Genomic DNA, 13678 nt, shown 5'->3' with positions numbered 1-13678 from the left:
TGCTGTTTGCACTTTTAGCCAGTAGGTGGCAGCAAAGACTTAGTTTTGCCCTTACAGCCTGCTAGAAAGGGCCTGATGGTCAAGGGGGTGCTTGTGCCAGAAGACTTATTCTGGCTTTAACTGTGGGCCCTTTGCAGCTACATGTACACAGGGTTTGGCAAGGAGCCTGTACATGTAGAATCCTCACATGGCTCTCAGAGCGACCCAGAGACAAGGCAGGGAATGTCACTGGCCTGGCTCGCCCAGAGCTTCCTTTGCCAGCTGACTCTGGACTTTCCTCTTTGGTGTACGTATTGATGCAAAGCTACAGCCTTCAGCCCTTGAGGATGCCGAGGCACCCGTACATGGTTTATGAGCACCGGCTGAGTCGGTGGTGGGTTTCCGTGCCTGGGGAAAGCCTGTTCTGAAGCGGCAGTGAAGCCGGTGGCTGGTCTTTGCTCCCCAGTGTGGGCAGCCCCAGCTGAGAGCAGGAGAGGGCAGCCAGCCTCAGCTCCCACGCGGGCTGCGGAGGGGTAATAAGCGGGTGCTGCTTCCCAGCCTCTTTCATCTGAGGAGTTCAAAGCGCCTCACCCCTATTAATGCCCTGCACAGTAGGTGGGGTGTACCAATAGAGCGACCCAGGGAAACTGAGGCCAGGAGGCACAGCCCGGGGTTTGCTGTGAGTCACCTGCGGGGCCTAGAGCCCAGGAATCCTGACGCCCAGGCTGCTGGGCAAACGCCTTGTCTGGGTTGCGGTGGGGGGGGGTCTGTGTTTTGGATAACACCAGCAGTCATGGGTGTCAGTGTTTGCCCCAGCACAGGCCCTAACCACGTGCGGGGGCTGAAGGCGTCACTTCGACTTTCCAGCTCAGCCATGCACCTCGGCAGGCGTTCACTGCGGCCACCGTGAGGTGGGTAGCAAGGCCTCGGTGTGGCAGCAGGCTTTTTTGGTTTTTGTTTTTTTTAGCTCTCAGGCAGGCTAGGTGCTGGGCGTCTGTAGTGGTGGGAGGGTCAGCTTTTGCTACAGAGCAAGTTTCAGGCTAGCCTGGGTTACGTGAGCTCTGTCTCGAATAAACGTACAGAGTGGCAGTAGCAATAGGAGTGTCTGGTCAGTATTCTCGCACTGAGGCGCCGAGATGAACATTCAGTACAGAAAGGGGGAGCTGTCTGGGGTTTCTGGTCCGGCCCCTGTGGTGTGAGATGTGTCCCTAAGAGAATGCCCACCTGCCAGCATGGCCGCCTCATAGAACCAAACCTTAGGTTATGTTTTACTCTTCCTAGTGAAAAGGAAAATTAAGGCTGTGTGGTGCCCTGCCCCTTTGATCCCAGTACTCGGGAGGCTGGACTACAGAGAGAGTTCCAAGAACAGACAGGGCTACACAGAGAAACCCTGTCTCAAAATAAGCCACCCTGCCAAACAGAAAGCTGCTCTCATGGATTCAATTCCCAGGACCCACATAGCAGTTCACAGCCACCTGTAAATTCAGTTTCAGGAGATCCAATACCCTTTCTGGGCGCCTTAGGTACCAGAACACACATGTGCACAGACATAGACATACGTGCAGACAAGACTCCCAAGCTCATGAAATATAAATAAAAATTTAAAAAGTACACACACACCAAAAACAAAACAAATACGGGGGGTGGGTAAAAACCAGTGACATGGGCTCTGTGGATAAAGAGGCCTGATGACGTGAGTTCGAGCGCCAGGGCTTACAGACAGAGGGAGAAAACTGATTCTTGCAGGTTGACTGACTCAGGCAAGGTGTCGTCTGACCTAAGCACACGAACACACTTGCGTGGAGGGGCACCATCCCAGCTCCCGCCTTGCTTTCCCCATTTAAACCAGGGCACACAGTTTCTCCATGTATCCTTGGCTATTCTAGACTGGATCTATCGACCGGGCTGGCCTGGAACTCAGAGATCCCCCTGCCTCTGCCTCTGCTAGGATTAAAGGCAGGCACCACCATGCCTGGCGAGCAGATATTATTTTAAGTTTTTAAAAGCTATGATATTCTTCAGGCTCTAGAGTCATGCCTTTCACATGACTCTAGTGCTTTCCAGGGACTCGACTTGGTAATTCACACAAAATGCCAGCCTCTTGGCGGTCCCTGCTGGGTCCTGATTTAGTATCTCTCATCTCTGAATTGGAACCCCCCCGCCCCCCTCCCCCCGTAGCTGGAAGGTAGGATGGCATTGGGAGAAGGCCCCTGAAAGGCTCCCTGTTCGGTGACAGAGGCCCTGAGCCCTGCCCACTCTGCCCACCTTAGCGGAGCGCTCACCCACAGTCTTAGCCCACCAGGGTCTTACGCAAAGGAAAGATGGGCTGGGAAGATTTTCCATCCTTTCTCAGAGAGAAGGAGGGCCGTCAGCCCCATCGCAGTACCAAAGCTCTAGTTTGGATTTTCTTTTTTCTCTCTCTCTTCCTTTACACCTGGCTATCAAGCCCTGACCCACCCAATCTGGGGTGCCCACCTGTCTCCTGTCCTGCTTAGAAGAACCCCAGAGTAAGGTGTTGTTCCTCAGTATCGATCCCGCCAGGGTTGGGGAGCTATGTCCTGTTTCCCTGTGTGTTCCTTCTCTTCCAGCCAGGGAGCTGCCTACAACTCCAGGCGCCCAAGCTGATTGGGTGGGTTTTTGTTTGTTGTTGTTTTTGGACAGTGTTTCTCTGTGTAGCCCTGGTCATCCTGGAACTCAGCCTGTTGGCCAGGCTGGCCTTGAACTCAGCCTGTGCCTCCTGAGTGCTGGGATTAAAGGTATGTGCCGCCACCACCTGAAGCCCAGGCTGATAATAGTCGGGGGTTAGGTGGGTGTGATGGCACTTGCCTGTAATTTCAGCCCTTGGGAAGTAGGGGCAGAGAATCAGAAATTCAAGGTCAGCCTCAACTATGCTCAAGTTCAAGGGCAGCCTGGACTATAGGAGACAGTGCCCCAAAAATAACCGGAGGCATTTAAGAGCTCTTACTGGGGTGCTGGAGAGGTGGCTCAGTGATTAAGACCCAGAGGACCTAGGTTCAAGTCCTAGCAGCCACATGGCAGCTCACAACTGGCTGCAACTCCAGTTCCAGGGGATCCGACACCCTCACACAGACATACATGCTGGCAAAACGCCAATGCACACAGAATAAAAATAAATCAAAAAGCACATTCTGGAAGACTCAAGTTCTGTCTGACTCTGGCTCCAGGGCATTCAGCTCCCTCTTCTGGTCTCTATGTGTACTGCATGCATGTGTGCCTTCACACACATGCAGGCATACATTCATACACATAAATACAAATGCTTCAGAAATAATGGGGAGATGGCTCAGCAGTTAGGGGCACGCACAGCGATTCCAGAGGACCAGAGTCTGGTTCCCACTAATCCCAGCTCCAGGGTGACCTGGCTTCTACGATGCACACAAGTAAAGACAAGCATACATGTAAATAAAACAAAAAAAAATGGTTAAGTAATGAAATGCTTTTAAAAAAAGTGAAGCCAGGCGCTGGTGGAACATGCCTTTGATCCTAGTATCAGGGAGGCAGAGGGAGGTGGGTCTCTGAGTGAGTTCCAGGATGGCCAGGGCTACACAGAGAAACCCTGTCTTGTGGGTCTCTGAGTGAGTTCCAGGATGGCCAGGGCTACACAGAGAAACCCTGTCTTGGGGAAAAAAACAAAACAACAAAGAACCAAAAATGACTTGTAAGAGGCTCTAGGGCTGACAATGGTGGTAAAGAATCAGTACGGGTGAAATGCTTTTTCTTTGGTGTTAGAGGCAGGGAACTTGTCAATCCTCCTGCCTCAGTATCCTGAGAGTTGAGATTACACACATGAGCCATCATTCCCTAGGGAGAAAAAAACAAACAGGATAAAAACACAGTGTAAGCCAGGCACAGTGACGTGACGCATGCCTGTGATCCCAGCACTCAGGGAGGCAGAGACAGGTGGATCTTTGTGAGTTCGAAGCCAGTCTGGTCTACAGAGCCAGGACAGCCAGGGCTACAAGAGAAACCCTGTCTCAAAAAAAAAAAAAAAAAAAAAAAAAAAAAAAAGTTGGAAGTGAAAGGGGAAATAAAGGAGCAGTGAGATGGCTCAGGAGGTGGAGTGCCTGCTGCCAGGCCTGAGGACCTGAGTTTTGATTCCCAGGACTCACATGGTGGAAGACAGACCTGCAAGCTCACTGACCTGGTGCCCGTACATACGTACACACAAATAAATAAAATTTTCAAAAGGTTTAAATAGAAAGTAGGCAGGGCAGTGTTGCCACACACCTTTATTTGGTATTTCTGTGTTTGAGGCCAGCCTGGTCTACAGAGTGAGTTCCAGGACAGCCAGGGCTACACAGAGAAACCCTGTCTTGAAAAACAAATAATAATAATTACTGTTATTCTTATTTAGTGTGTCTGTGCATGGCTATGTGATGTATGTGTGCAAGTGCATGCAAGTACCTCAAGAGGCCAGAAGAGAGCGTCAGACCCCTTGGAATTCAAATTACAGGTCACTGTGGGCCACCTTATGTGGGTGCTGGGAACTGAATCCAGGTACTTTGCAAGAGCAGAGCGCACCCTTTTTTTCTTTCTTTCACTCTTTCGTTTTGTTTTTGTTTTTCAAGACAGGGTTTCTTTGTATAGCCTAGGCTGTCCTGGACTCATTTTGTAGACCAGGCTGGCCTTGAACTCACAAAGATCCACCTGCCTCTGCCTCTTGAGTGCTGGGATTAAAAGCATGCACCATCACCACCCTGCCAGTAAGCATAGTTAAACCCTGAGCTATCTCACTAGCCTTTCTAACTTTATTTATTACATTTATTTATTTACTTACTTACTTATTTGTGTGTGTGTGTGAGTGGCTTCGTGTATAGCAAAGGCGGCAGAGCCCGAAGACCTTCTGATCTGTGCTCTCAGCCCCGGGGATGAGAGATGTGCAGTGCGGGCTTTTTCTGTGGGTGCTGGGATCCGAACTGGGGAGCTCTAGACGGAGCTGCTCTTCCAAAGTCTCAGTGTGTGAGTGTCCACATTGCTTTGTGGGTCACAAAAAGGAAGATGTTGAAATGTGTGAGATTTTCCCCCCAATTCAGAAGCCATCCTCCGTGTTGCCCTGAAAGTCTCCACAGTCAGATAAAGAGATCTCGGAGGGTCAGCTTCACCCTGGGGTGGGGGGGAGATGTGTGTTCCGTGCCCCCTCGCTCCCTCCCCCTTTCACCAGCTCTGCATAAGCGTGCTGCCGTAAGGGATCTCGCTCACAGACTTAAGAGCCCCGGGCCTCCCGGCGTCCCTTATCTCCAGACAGACTCGGTTTCCCAGCCGCGTAAGGAGAAGGCTGGGCGCGAAGGGTGGTGAATCAGCCCCCGACACCCCGAGGGCGGCAGAGCTGTCTGCTGCCCCCACACACATTCCTGGCCCCTGACTCAGTGGGTAGGTGGAGGGGGGGCTCAGGGAGGGAGGCCTACCTTGCAGAAACCTGCCTTCCCCACCCCACACAGACGGGGGTGGGGGATGGTGTGGGCCCCGTGAACCAGCGGGAAAGAGAGTGCGAGCAGGTTGAGGAGGCCAAGGAGACCCGACCGCGGTGAGTGAGCCAGAAACTGGTCCACTCTCACTGCCCTCTGAGATGCGGAGGAGACAGATGGTGACTCGAGGAAGAAAAGGATTTTTTGTTGTGTTTTTTTTTTTTTTTTTTTTTTTTTTTTTTCTGGTTTTTAGGAAGTCCAAAGCAGGAGCTGGCTAGCATGCTTCTTGAACGTATTTTTAACTCACGAAACCCCAACGCACAAAACAGACATATGTGTGACTATTTTCGCTGCAGTGTGTGGAAACAGGAAACCCTAACCACCTGGGTCCTGACTGTCTTAGTTCCAAGATCACGGGCCTGAGAGTCAGATCCTGTCCCACTCCCAGCACAAGCAGTGGTCTAACCTTGGCTATTGAGTTATGCAGTTGTTCTGAGCCCCGGTTGCTTCATGGGTCAAACAGGTACAATGCCAGGCATCGCCTTGAGGATAAAGACGGGAGCCTGTGTGTGGCCTAGGTTCGTCAGGACGGCTGTGGCTTTTACTCCATCCTGCCCTGGAGGAAGGGGGAGGATGGGGGCGCCCTTGGTCAGAAGATCCATCTCGATGCCAACATCCTCAGTCAGGAGGTTTCCTGGAAAAGCCTGGACCGTTTGGATGGTCCACCCTGTGGTGTATCGGTGTATCTGTGTGAGTGTCTGTGGCTGTGGCCTGTGTGTGTATATGAGTGTGTATATGTGTGTTTGTGTGCGTGAGTGTGTATGTGTGTTCCTGAGTACTTTGCTTTCCCGGAAGAACCTTCTGACAGCGTCTTTCCTAAGATGCCCTGCTGGTTCTGGCAGTCACCTGCACCCTTGGATCTACAGAGCCGATTTGATTTTCTTGCTGGGGCAGCTGATGTAAGCAGAGCCCAGCTGCGGTGGCAGCGCACATTCCATCCTAGTACCCGGAAGGTGGCCCGGTAGGGTGAGGAGTTCAAAGTCACCCTCAGCTGCACACCAAGTTCAAGGCCACCTAGGTTACTGAGACCCTAGGGCGGGGGAGGGAGGGGACAAGCCCGGCTTGATGGCTCACATCTGTAACTCTAGCCTTCGGGGACTAAAGCAGGAGAATTAAGACTTGAAATCCAGCCTGGGCTACATAGTGAGTTCATGCAACCTAGGCTTCTAACTGAAACCTTATCTTAAAAAGCACTAAGAAATAGTAGATATGCTTTCTACATCATTTTAGATTGCAATTTTTTTCCTGTGCCACTCAAATAATAATCATGATTATTCTTATTTAGATTGGGTCTCATGCAGCCCAGGCTAGCCTCAAACTCCCTCTGTAGCTGAGGAAAACCGCGATATATTTGATACTCCTGCCTCCAGCTCCCCAGTGCTGGGGTTAAAAGGCCATTGTCACCATGCTCAGTTGGAGGAGAAAAATGGCTTTAACCCCAAATTATCATTCCTTTCATAGAAACTTGGCTGACATCACTGTAGGAAAGGAGGACAAAGCCAGCCCACGAGGGAATTCCCTGAGAGAAATCTGATCTGAGCAGGGCTTTGCGACTTCCTCAAAGTCAAGAGAACATGCAGCAGGTGGGAGAGGAAAGGCCCTGGGGCCTTCCCGCCCTGGAACCTCCCTGTGTGGCTGTCTGGGGCAGGTTTTTTCTCTCTTTGGTGTTGGGGTTTGAGCCTAGCACACTCACATGTCAGGCACATACACACTCTTCTGCTGACCTCGGCCGTCCTTTAGCTTTTATTTTTCCTTTTTAAATTTTGTGTGTGGTGCCTGGCTTGGTGGCACACGCCTGTAATCCCAGCACCCTGGGAGGCAGAGGCAGGTGGATCTCTGTGAGTTTAGCCTGGTCTACAAAGTGAGTCCAGGACAGCCAAGGCTGCACAGAGAAACCCTGTCTCCAACGCCCACCCCACCCCCCAAAAATGTGTTTGCGTGTTTTGCAGGCGTGGGGGTGCACCTTGCTTATTGACACAGGGTCTTTTTGTTTGTTTGCTTGCTTGGTTTCGGTTTTTTGAGACAAGTTTCCTCTTGTGGTCCTGGCTCTCCTAAAACTCACTCCCTAGACCAGGCTAACCTTGAACTCAGGTCCTCCAGGCTCTGCCTGGATGGGATTAAAGGCTTAAAGGCGTGCACCCCCACTTCCCCGAGGCAGGGTCTCTTGGGGAAGGCTTGCGGATGTTTCAACTGGCCGTGCGCTTTTGTGCGCTGGAATTACAGGCAGGCCGCTGAGCCTGCTCAGTGTTTACATGGGTCTCTGGTAGTTCTAAACACCACTGAGCCATCTTCCTAGCTCTCACTTGTTATTTTAAGACCATGCCTCACCATCTTGCCTCAGCTGACCGTGTCTGTGTGTCTGTGTGTGTGTGTCTGTGTGTGTGTGTGTGTGTGTCTGTGTTACCCATGGGTGTCAGGAGATCCCCGGGAGCTGGGGGAGGGGGGTACTAGGAACTGAATTCAAGACCCCTGGAAGAACCGCAAGTACTCAACCATTGAGCTGGGCAGCCTAGACTGAAAAAGAAACTTTTGTTTCTGTTTTTTTGAAACCTAGTTTTTGCACATAGTCGTGGCTGTCCTGGTGAGTTCACTATGTTCACCAGACTGGCCTAGAACACGCAGAAATCCACCTTGATCTGCCTTGTGTGCCGTCATGTCCAACTGGACTGAAAAAGTTTTTGTTTGTTTGTTGTTTTTCAAGACAGGGTTTCTCTGTGTAGCCCTGGCTGTCCTGGACTCCCTGTGTAGACCAGGCTGGCCTGGAACTCTCAGAGAGCCACCTGCCTCTGCCTCCCAAGTGCTGGGATCAAAGGCGTGTACCACCACTGCCAGCTTGATTTTAAATATCAAGTTTAGACCAGGAAAAGATGGCCATAATTTTAAACTTCTTAACGTTTACTTTTATTTGTACGGATATTTCATCCGCATGTGTGTCTGCGTACCACATTTGTGCCTGATCAGATCCCCTGGGACTGGAGTTGCAGACAGTAGTGAGCCACCACAGAGAGGCTGGGAATCAGACTCGGCTGCCCAGCCATCTCTCCACCCCATAATCTCTCTAATGTCTCAGACAAAAACGTCTGAGGTGACTTTGGTGAGAAGCTGCAGCCCTAACCACTACGCTCCGGTGCTAATAAATGGCGGGCTTCGCGGTCTCCAGCACAGGGCGGCTCCTCTTGATTAGCCTTGATCCCAGAGCGGTACCGAGGGGCAGCCCTGCCTGGCCTGGAGCCAACGCGCAGAAGGCAGGGGCTGAGAGACACAGAAAGGGTTCCTTTCCCAGGACCTGCTCCATTAAGAGAAAGTCACCAGACCTGTCTAGTGGAAAGAAACCGGGTCACCTGCTGAGCAGAGGGGAGTAGCCCAGAGACTCTGTGGCTTTGGAGCCTTGAAATCCAACACATCGCCAGGAAATGAGAAGACACGGGACCCTGAAGAGTTAGGGGCGTAACAAGAGGGAAGTATCACAGCAAGAGTGGCCTAGCTTGAACTCCGAAGAACCCAGTGGGTCTGGGCTCAGTTCTCCTAACCCTTCTAGAAAGAGTTCTCTTGCGGCCAAGCCAGCCTTCTTTGTTTGCTTGTTTGTTTTTCGAGACAGGGTTTCTCTGTGTAGCCTTGGCTGTCCTGGACTCACTTTGTAGACCAGGCTGGACTCGAACTCACAGAGATCCATCTGTCTCTGCCTCCCTGAGTGCTGGGATTACAGGCATGCACCACCAGGCTCAAGCCAACCTTTTCGGGAGGCCTAGTGAGCGAGCACCCAGGTCAACTTTGGCAGTGACTGGGCCCTGATGCTTATTCTGTTTTGGACTCAGAAATACTAGGTAAATCCCAGAGGGACTGACAGTACCGTTTTGGACACCCTCCCATCCCCTCTCCACCCCCTGCTTCATTTTCTTGGTTGATTTCTTTAGCGCTGGGACATTAGATAAGCTGAGCCACACTCCAAAGTGCTCGGATTAACGGCACGGGGCCACCATTCCCTGCCTAGGAAGGAACTTTTTCATTTCTCCCTGACCCTTCTCAAAGGAGGCCCCCAAGGTTAAGGGGCTCGGGCATGGCAGCCTAAGCCTTGCTCCCAAGCAGGGCTCCACTTTTTACTCAAACTGGAGAGCCTTCAGCGACACAGAAGGGAAACTGAGGCGCAGGGATGGCTTTCCCAGGCTTCAAAGTCAGTCAGGGGCATGACACAACCCACGCCTGCTGGCGACCGGCGCTGGTCTGCGGCTGACACCCCGGAGAGGAGTGTCCTGGCTCTTCTCCAGCCGATTCAGCCGCCGGCCTGGCCCAGACACCGCCAGGTGAGCCGATGACTCAAAGGGCGGAGACTAAATTTTGCGCACGGCCCCGCCCTGTCCCGCTGCTCCCGGGGGCGGGGGACGAGCTCCCGGGTCGGGCGGGTGGCGACTTGTCGGAGTGAAACCGGGAAGGCGCCGCCCCGCTTGCGCTCCACGGGCAGCGGGGTCGCAGCTTCGTCTTTTCGAGAAGGGGCGCGGGGCCCGCGGGGCGGGAGGGGAGGCGGGGACACTCGCCCTCCGCCCTCCCATTGGCCAGCCGGCTTCCGGGGGGCGGGCTCTGTGGAGAAGCCGTCCTGTGATTGGGCCGTGCGGGCGGCCGGCCCTGGCGCTCAGCGGGCCGGGGCGTGCCGCTACCTGCCGGCTCCGTGGGCTGCTGCGGCCCGAGGCTCCGCGGCCCTTCCCACCCAGCTCGCGCCCGCTCCTCGCCAGTCCCCACCGTGGCTCGCTGGGCCTTGGGCAGCTTTTCCTTATCAGATCTGTTTTTCGTTCTTACGGAGGTGCTACGCCCCTGCCTCGGATCGCGCCCCCCTCGGCTCAGATCCCAGCACTTGACGCGACCCTTTACCACTTTCCAGTCTGAGGTGCACAGTGCCGCTCCTGAACCGCGTCTCTAAGGCCGCTGCGCTCCAACTTCAGCGGCTCCGTGGGTCCCGCCACATCTGAGCTTGGCGGCTCCCCGGCCCACGCTCACCTCTCCCGAGCGGCCTTTGTGCTCGCCTGGCCTGAGCCTAAGCGCTGTGGGGGCTTCCTGAGGGCCTCTCACCTGAAGTCACCCGACTCAGAATTTCCAGGTCACCGACGCCAACCCAAAGGCTCTTCTCACTTCCAGGTCACCCAGACAGCCCCAGGGGACAAGCCCTAACTCAGGGTTCCAGAGTCAGGCTCTCCTAGCTCACTTTCAGTCCTACTCCCAGCCCAGGGCCAATGACTGAAGAAGACGGAGTGTCACAGGGCAACTTTATTGAGCGGAAACGTGGTCACACCCAGCGAACGTGTTCCCTCTCATTCTCTCTCACACACAGTCGCGCGCGCGCGCACACACACACACCCCGGCCCTTGCCACAGTCCAGTTCTCAGCCACAGGGGTGGGAGCCTCCTTGGTTCCTGGGATCCAGAAGCAACAGGTGCAAGAGGGAGGTAGGGAGGGGTGGGGTCGGGGGGCACAGGTTCAGGTGCGGTGTAAGGAAGTGGGCGCGCAGAGAGCAAGGGTGGGCAGGGTTAGGCACACCCACCAGACGGCTGCATGGAGAGTGGGATTTCCCCAGCCCCTGGTGGCCTCGGCGGGGCTGCACCCCTTCCAGGGAGCCCTCCGGGGTGTAGCCGGACATTCAGGGTTTGGGAAGGGCAGAGTCCCACTCCGCATTAGTCCTCTCTGCAGGCCGGGCGCTGGAGGGCAGGGCAGGGCAGGGCGGCGGGAGGCCGCTTCAGCTCTGGGGCTCCTCCGGGGCCTCGCCACCCTCTTCCCCCGCGTTGTCGGCTGTCCACAGTGTCAGGTTATCTCTCAGCAGCTGCATGATGAGGGTGCTGTCCTTGTAGGAGTCCTCGCTGAGGGTGTGCAGGTCGGCCATGGCCTCGTCGAAGGTGGTCTTGGCCAGTGAGATGGCCTCCTCGGGGCTGTTGGCTATCTCGTAGTGGAAGACGGAAAAGTTCAGGGCCAGGCCCAGGCGGATGGGGTTGGTGGGCGGCATCTCCTTCTTGCTGATGTCCATGGCCTCCTGGTAGGCGGACCGGGCGGAGTCGATGATGCGCTTCTTGTCCTCCCCGGTGGCCACCTCGGCTAGGTAGCGGTAGTAGTCTCCCTTCATCTTCAGGTAGAAGACGCGGCTCTCGGCGTCCCCAGCCTCCTTGATGAGGTGGGAGTCCAGCAGGCGCAGCACCGTGTCGCACACGCCCCGGAGCTCGGTCTCCACCTTCTCCCGGTACTCCTTCACCTCGGGGCCCTTTTCTTCTGAGCCCTCCTCGCTGCTCTTCTGCTCGATGCTGGACAGGACCCTCCAGGCCGCTCTCTGGCCGCCCACCACGTTCTTGTAGGCCACGGAGAGCAGGTTCCGCTCCTCGCAGGAGAGCTCCTCACCTTTTTCCACCGCACCCTTCATGAAGGCTGCCATGTCCTCGTAGCGTTCGGCCTGCTCCGCCAACTTGGCCTTCTGGATCAGACTGGCTCTCTCCATGACTCCGAGGACAGACAGGCGGGCGAACTGGCTGCCTTGAGACCAACGCTGGATTCTGCGGCTCCCCTGCTCGGCGTCTGCCTTTTGGCTGGGGTGGCATGGCCCAGAGAGAGGGTTGGGAGTGGCCTGGGCGGGCCTGGCCCCTGGGCCCTGCCCCCTCCTCTTCTCCCACACCCTTTCCGGCTCTTCCTTAAAGGTAAAAGGGCTGGGATGTGGGGGGTTGAGTCATCAGGACAAGTCAGCTTGAAAGAAACCTGGCCGCGGGTCCACCTGCACAGGCACCTTTCGGGCTCCCGAGCGCCCCCTGCTGTTCAGGCTTGCTCTGCAGGAGCGTTTCGGGTAACCGAATCGGATTGTCTTTCCTGCTAGCCTTCCGGAGCTGGGGACGGCTTCGGCCACTGGGCTCCTTTAGGCTAGGCAGAGCCCAGAGGGCTGGTAGGGAGGACTGGGTGTACAGGTAGGCGTACAGTTTGCCGGACACTCTAGCGTCCACGATCCGATGCAACCCCCTTGACGGCTCTGTAGGCTGTAGAGGTGGGAACATCAAGTCTCAAGGGGCGAAACTAATTGAGGTCACGAGCTGCCAGCTCCCTAAAACCCCTCCTCTTCCGTGGGCCCTGTTCCTTTGGTTTTGTTTTTTTTTTGGGGGGGCGGGGAGCCATTATCTGGACGTGAGAGTTAGACTTCTTTCCGAGTCGGCCTGAAGACAGTTCCATCCATCCCTTGGTCCCCTTTCTCCCTCAAGGTCCCCCTCTGAACACCCGGAGTGCGCAGGTGGCATTTCAGGGTGCCAGTTAATGAGGTGTTTAACAAGCGGCCTCTGACGCTCCAGCACGGCCTTTGTAATTAGTCACCCAGTAGGTTTGTTGGCGACCTTCCCCATTACAGCACAATTTTCCCTTTCAAGTTGGTGGCCTGTTGCCACTTGTCTGAGATTTTACTCTCCGGTTCTTCACATCAGGTCACCTGTCCCCTCCAAGCTGTATCAGCAGGGCTCACCACCGAGGGCGGGGCCCAGCCCTCTGACTGCCCCACTCCCCTGCCTGACTCACATGGCCTGTGAGAGGCTGGGAAGCAGGGCACCTGGGTGCTCAGGTCAGTTTGGTCCCCCAGGGGGGACGCCACCAACCCGGGGAGGAAGATGGGGCTGAAAGAAAGGAGCTGGTAAGGGCACAGACCATTTCGTTTTATAGAGCGGCAAGTCCAGCTCCGCGAGATCCCCCATTCGGCTCCCAGAGGTTCCCCAAGTTCTCCAGGCCCTTCTCGTTGATCCAGACTTTGCGTCTGACCCCTGAGAGAAGCATCTTCAGAGATGGAGACCATATTGTTTCCAACCTTCTGTCCCTTCTTCACTGGGCCCTGTTTTCAGGCCCCATCCTTATCCGCCCCCAAAGCTCAGATGGGACTTGAGAATTCCTTCTAAAGAATCTTCTCCCAGATAGGCATGGTGGCACACGCCTGTAATCCCAGAACTCCAGGAGGCAGAGGCAGGCGAATCTCTGAGTTTGAGGCCAGCCTGGTCCAAAAAGTGAGTCCAGGACAGTCAGGACTACACAGACACCCAGACCCCCCCCACCTGGGAAAAAAATCATCTTCCTGGGATGCAGCCCATCTAATCCTTGAGGCAGCTCTATTCCGTAGCCCTGCCTGTCTCCTCCTAGTGTGTAAGCACTCGCCTTGCCTCCTGGAGAGAGATGGAGGCCAGACCTCTGAAGACAGGATGTCATGTGCTTGTGCCGCAAGA

At 54.8% G+C, this 13678-nt stretch overlaps 1 protein-coding gene across 1 annotated transcript; it reads right to left on the bottom strand.

Moving 5' to 3' along the window:
- Nucleotides 1-10703: 10703 nt before the first annotated feature.
- On the bottom strand, nucleotides 10704-12041 carry Sfn (stratifin). The gene has a single exon (XM_021644121.2). It carries the CDS (start codon nucleotides 11932-11934, stop codon nucleotides 11188-11190), a length of 747 nt encoding a protein of 248 aa, XP_021499796.1. The 5' UTR covers nucleotides 11935-12041; the 3' UTR covers nucleotides 10704-11187.
- Nucleotides 12042-13678: the final 1637 nt, after the last annotated feature.

The sequence above is a fragment of the Meriones unguiculatus genome, chromosome 3 (genome assembly GCF_030254825.1).
Source record: "Meriones unguiculatus strain TT.TT164.6M chromosome 3, Bangor_MerUng_6.1, whole genome shotgun sequence".
NCBI lineage: Eukaryota > Metazoa > Chordata > Mammalia > Rodentia > Muridae > Meriones > Meriones unguiculatus.
This window is presented reverse-complemented; position numbering and strand designations above follow the sequence as displayed.

What these genes read in the sequence shown, in the direction of transcription:
- Sfn (XM_021644121.2), bottom strand. Translation starts at nt 11,934, where the DNA reads ATGGAGAGAGCCAGTCTGATCCAGAAGGCCAAGTTGGCGGAGCAGGCC.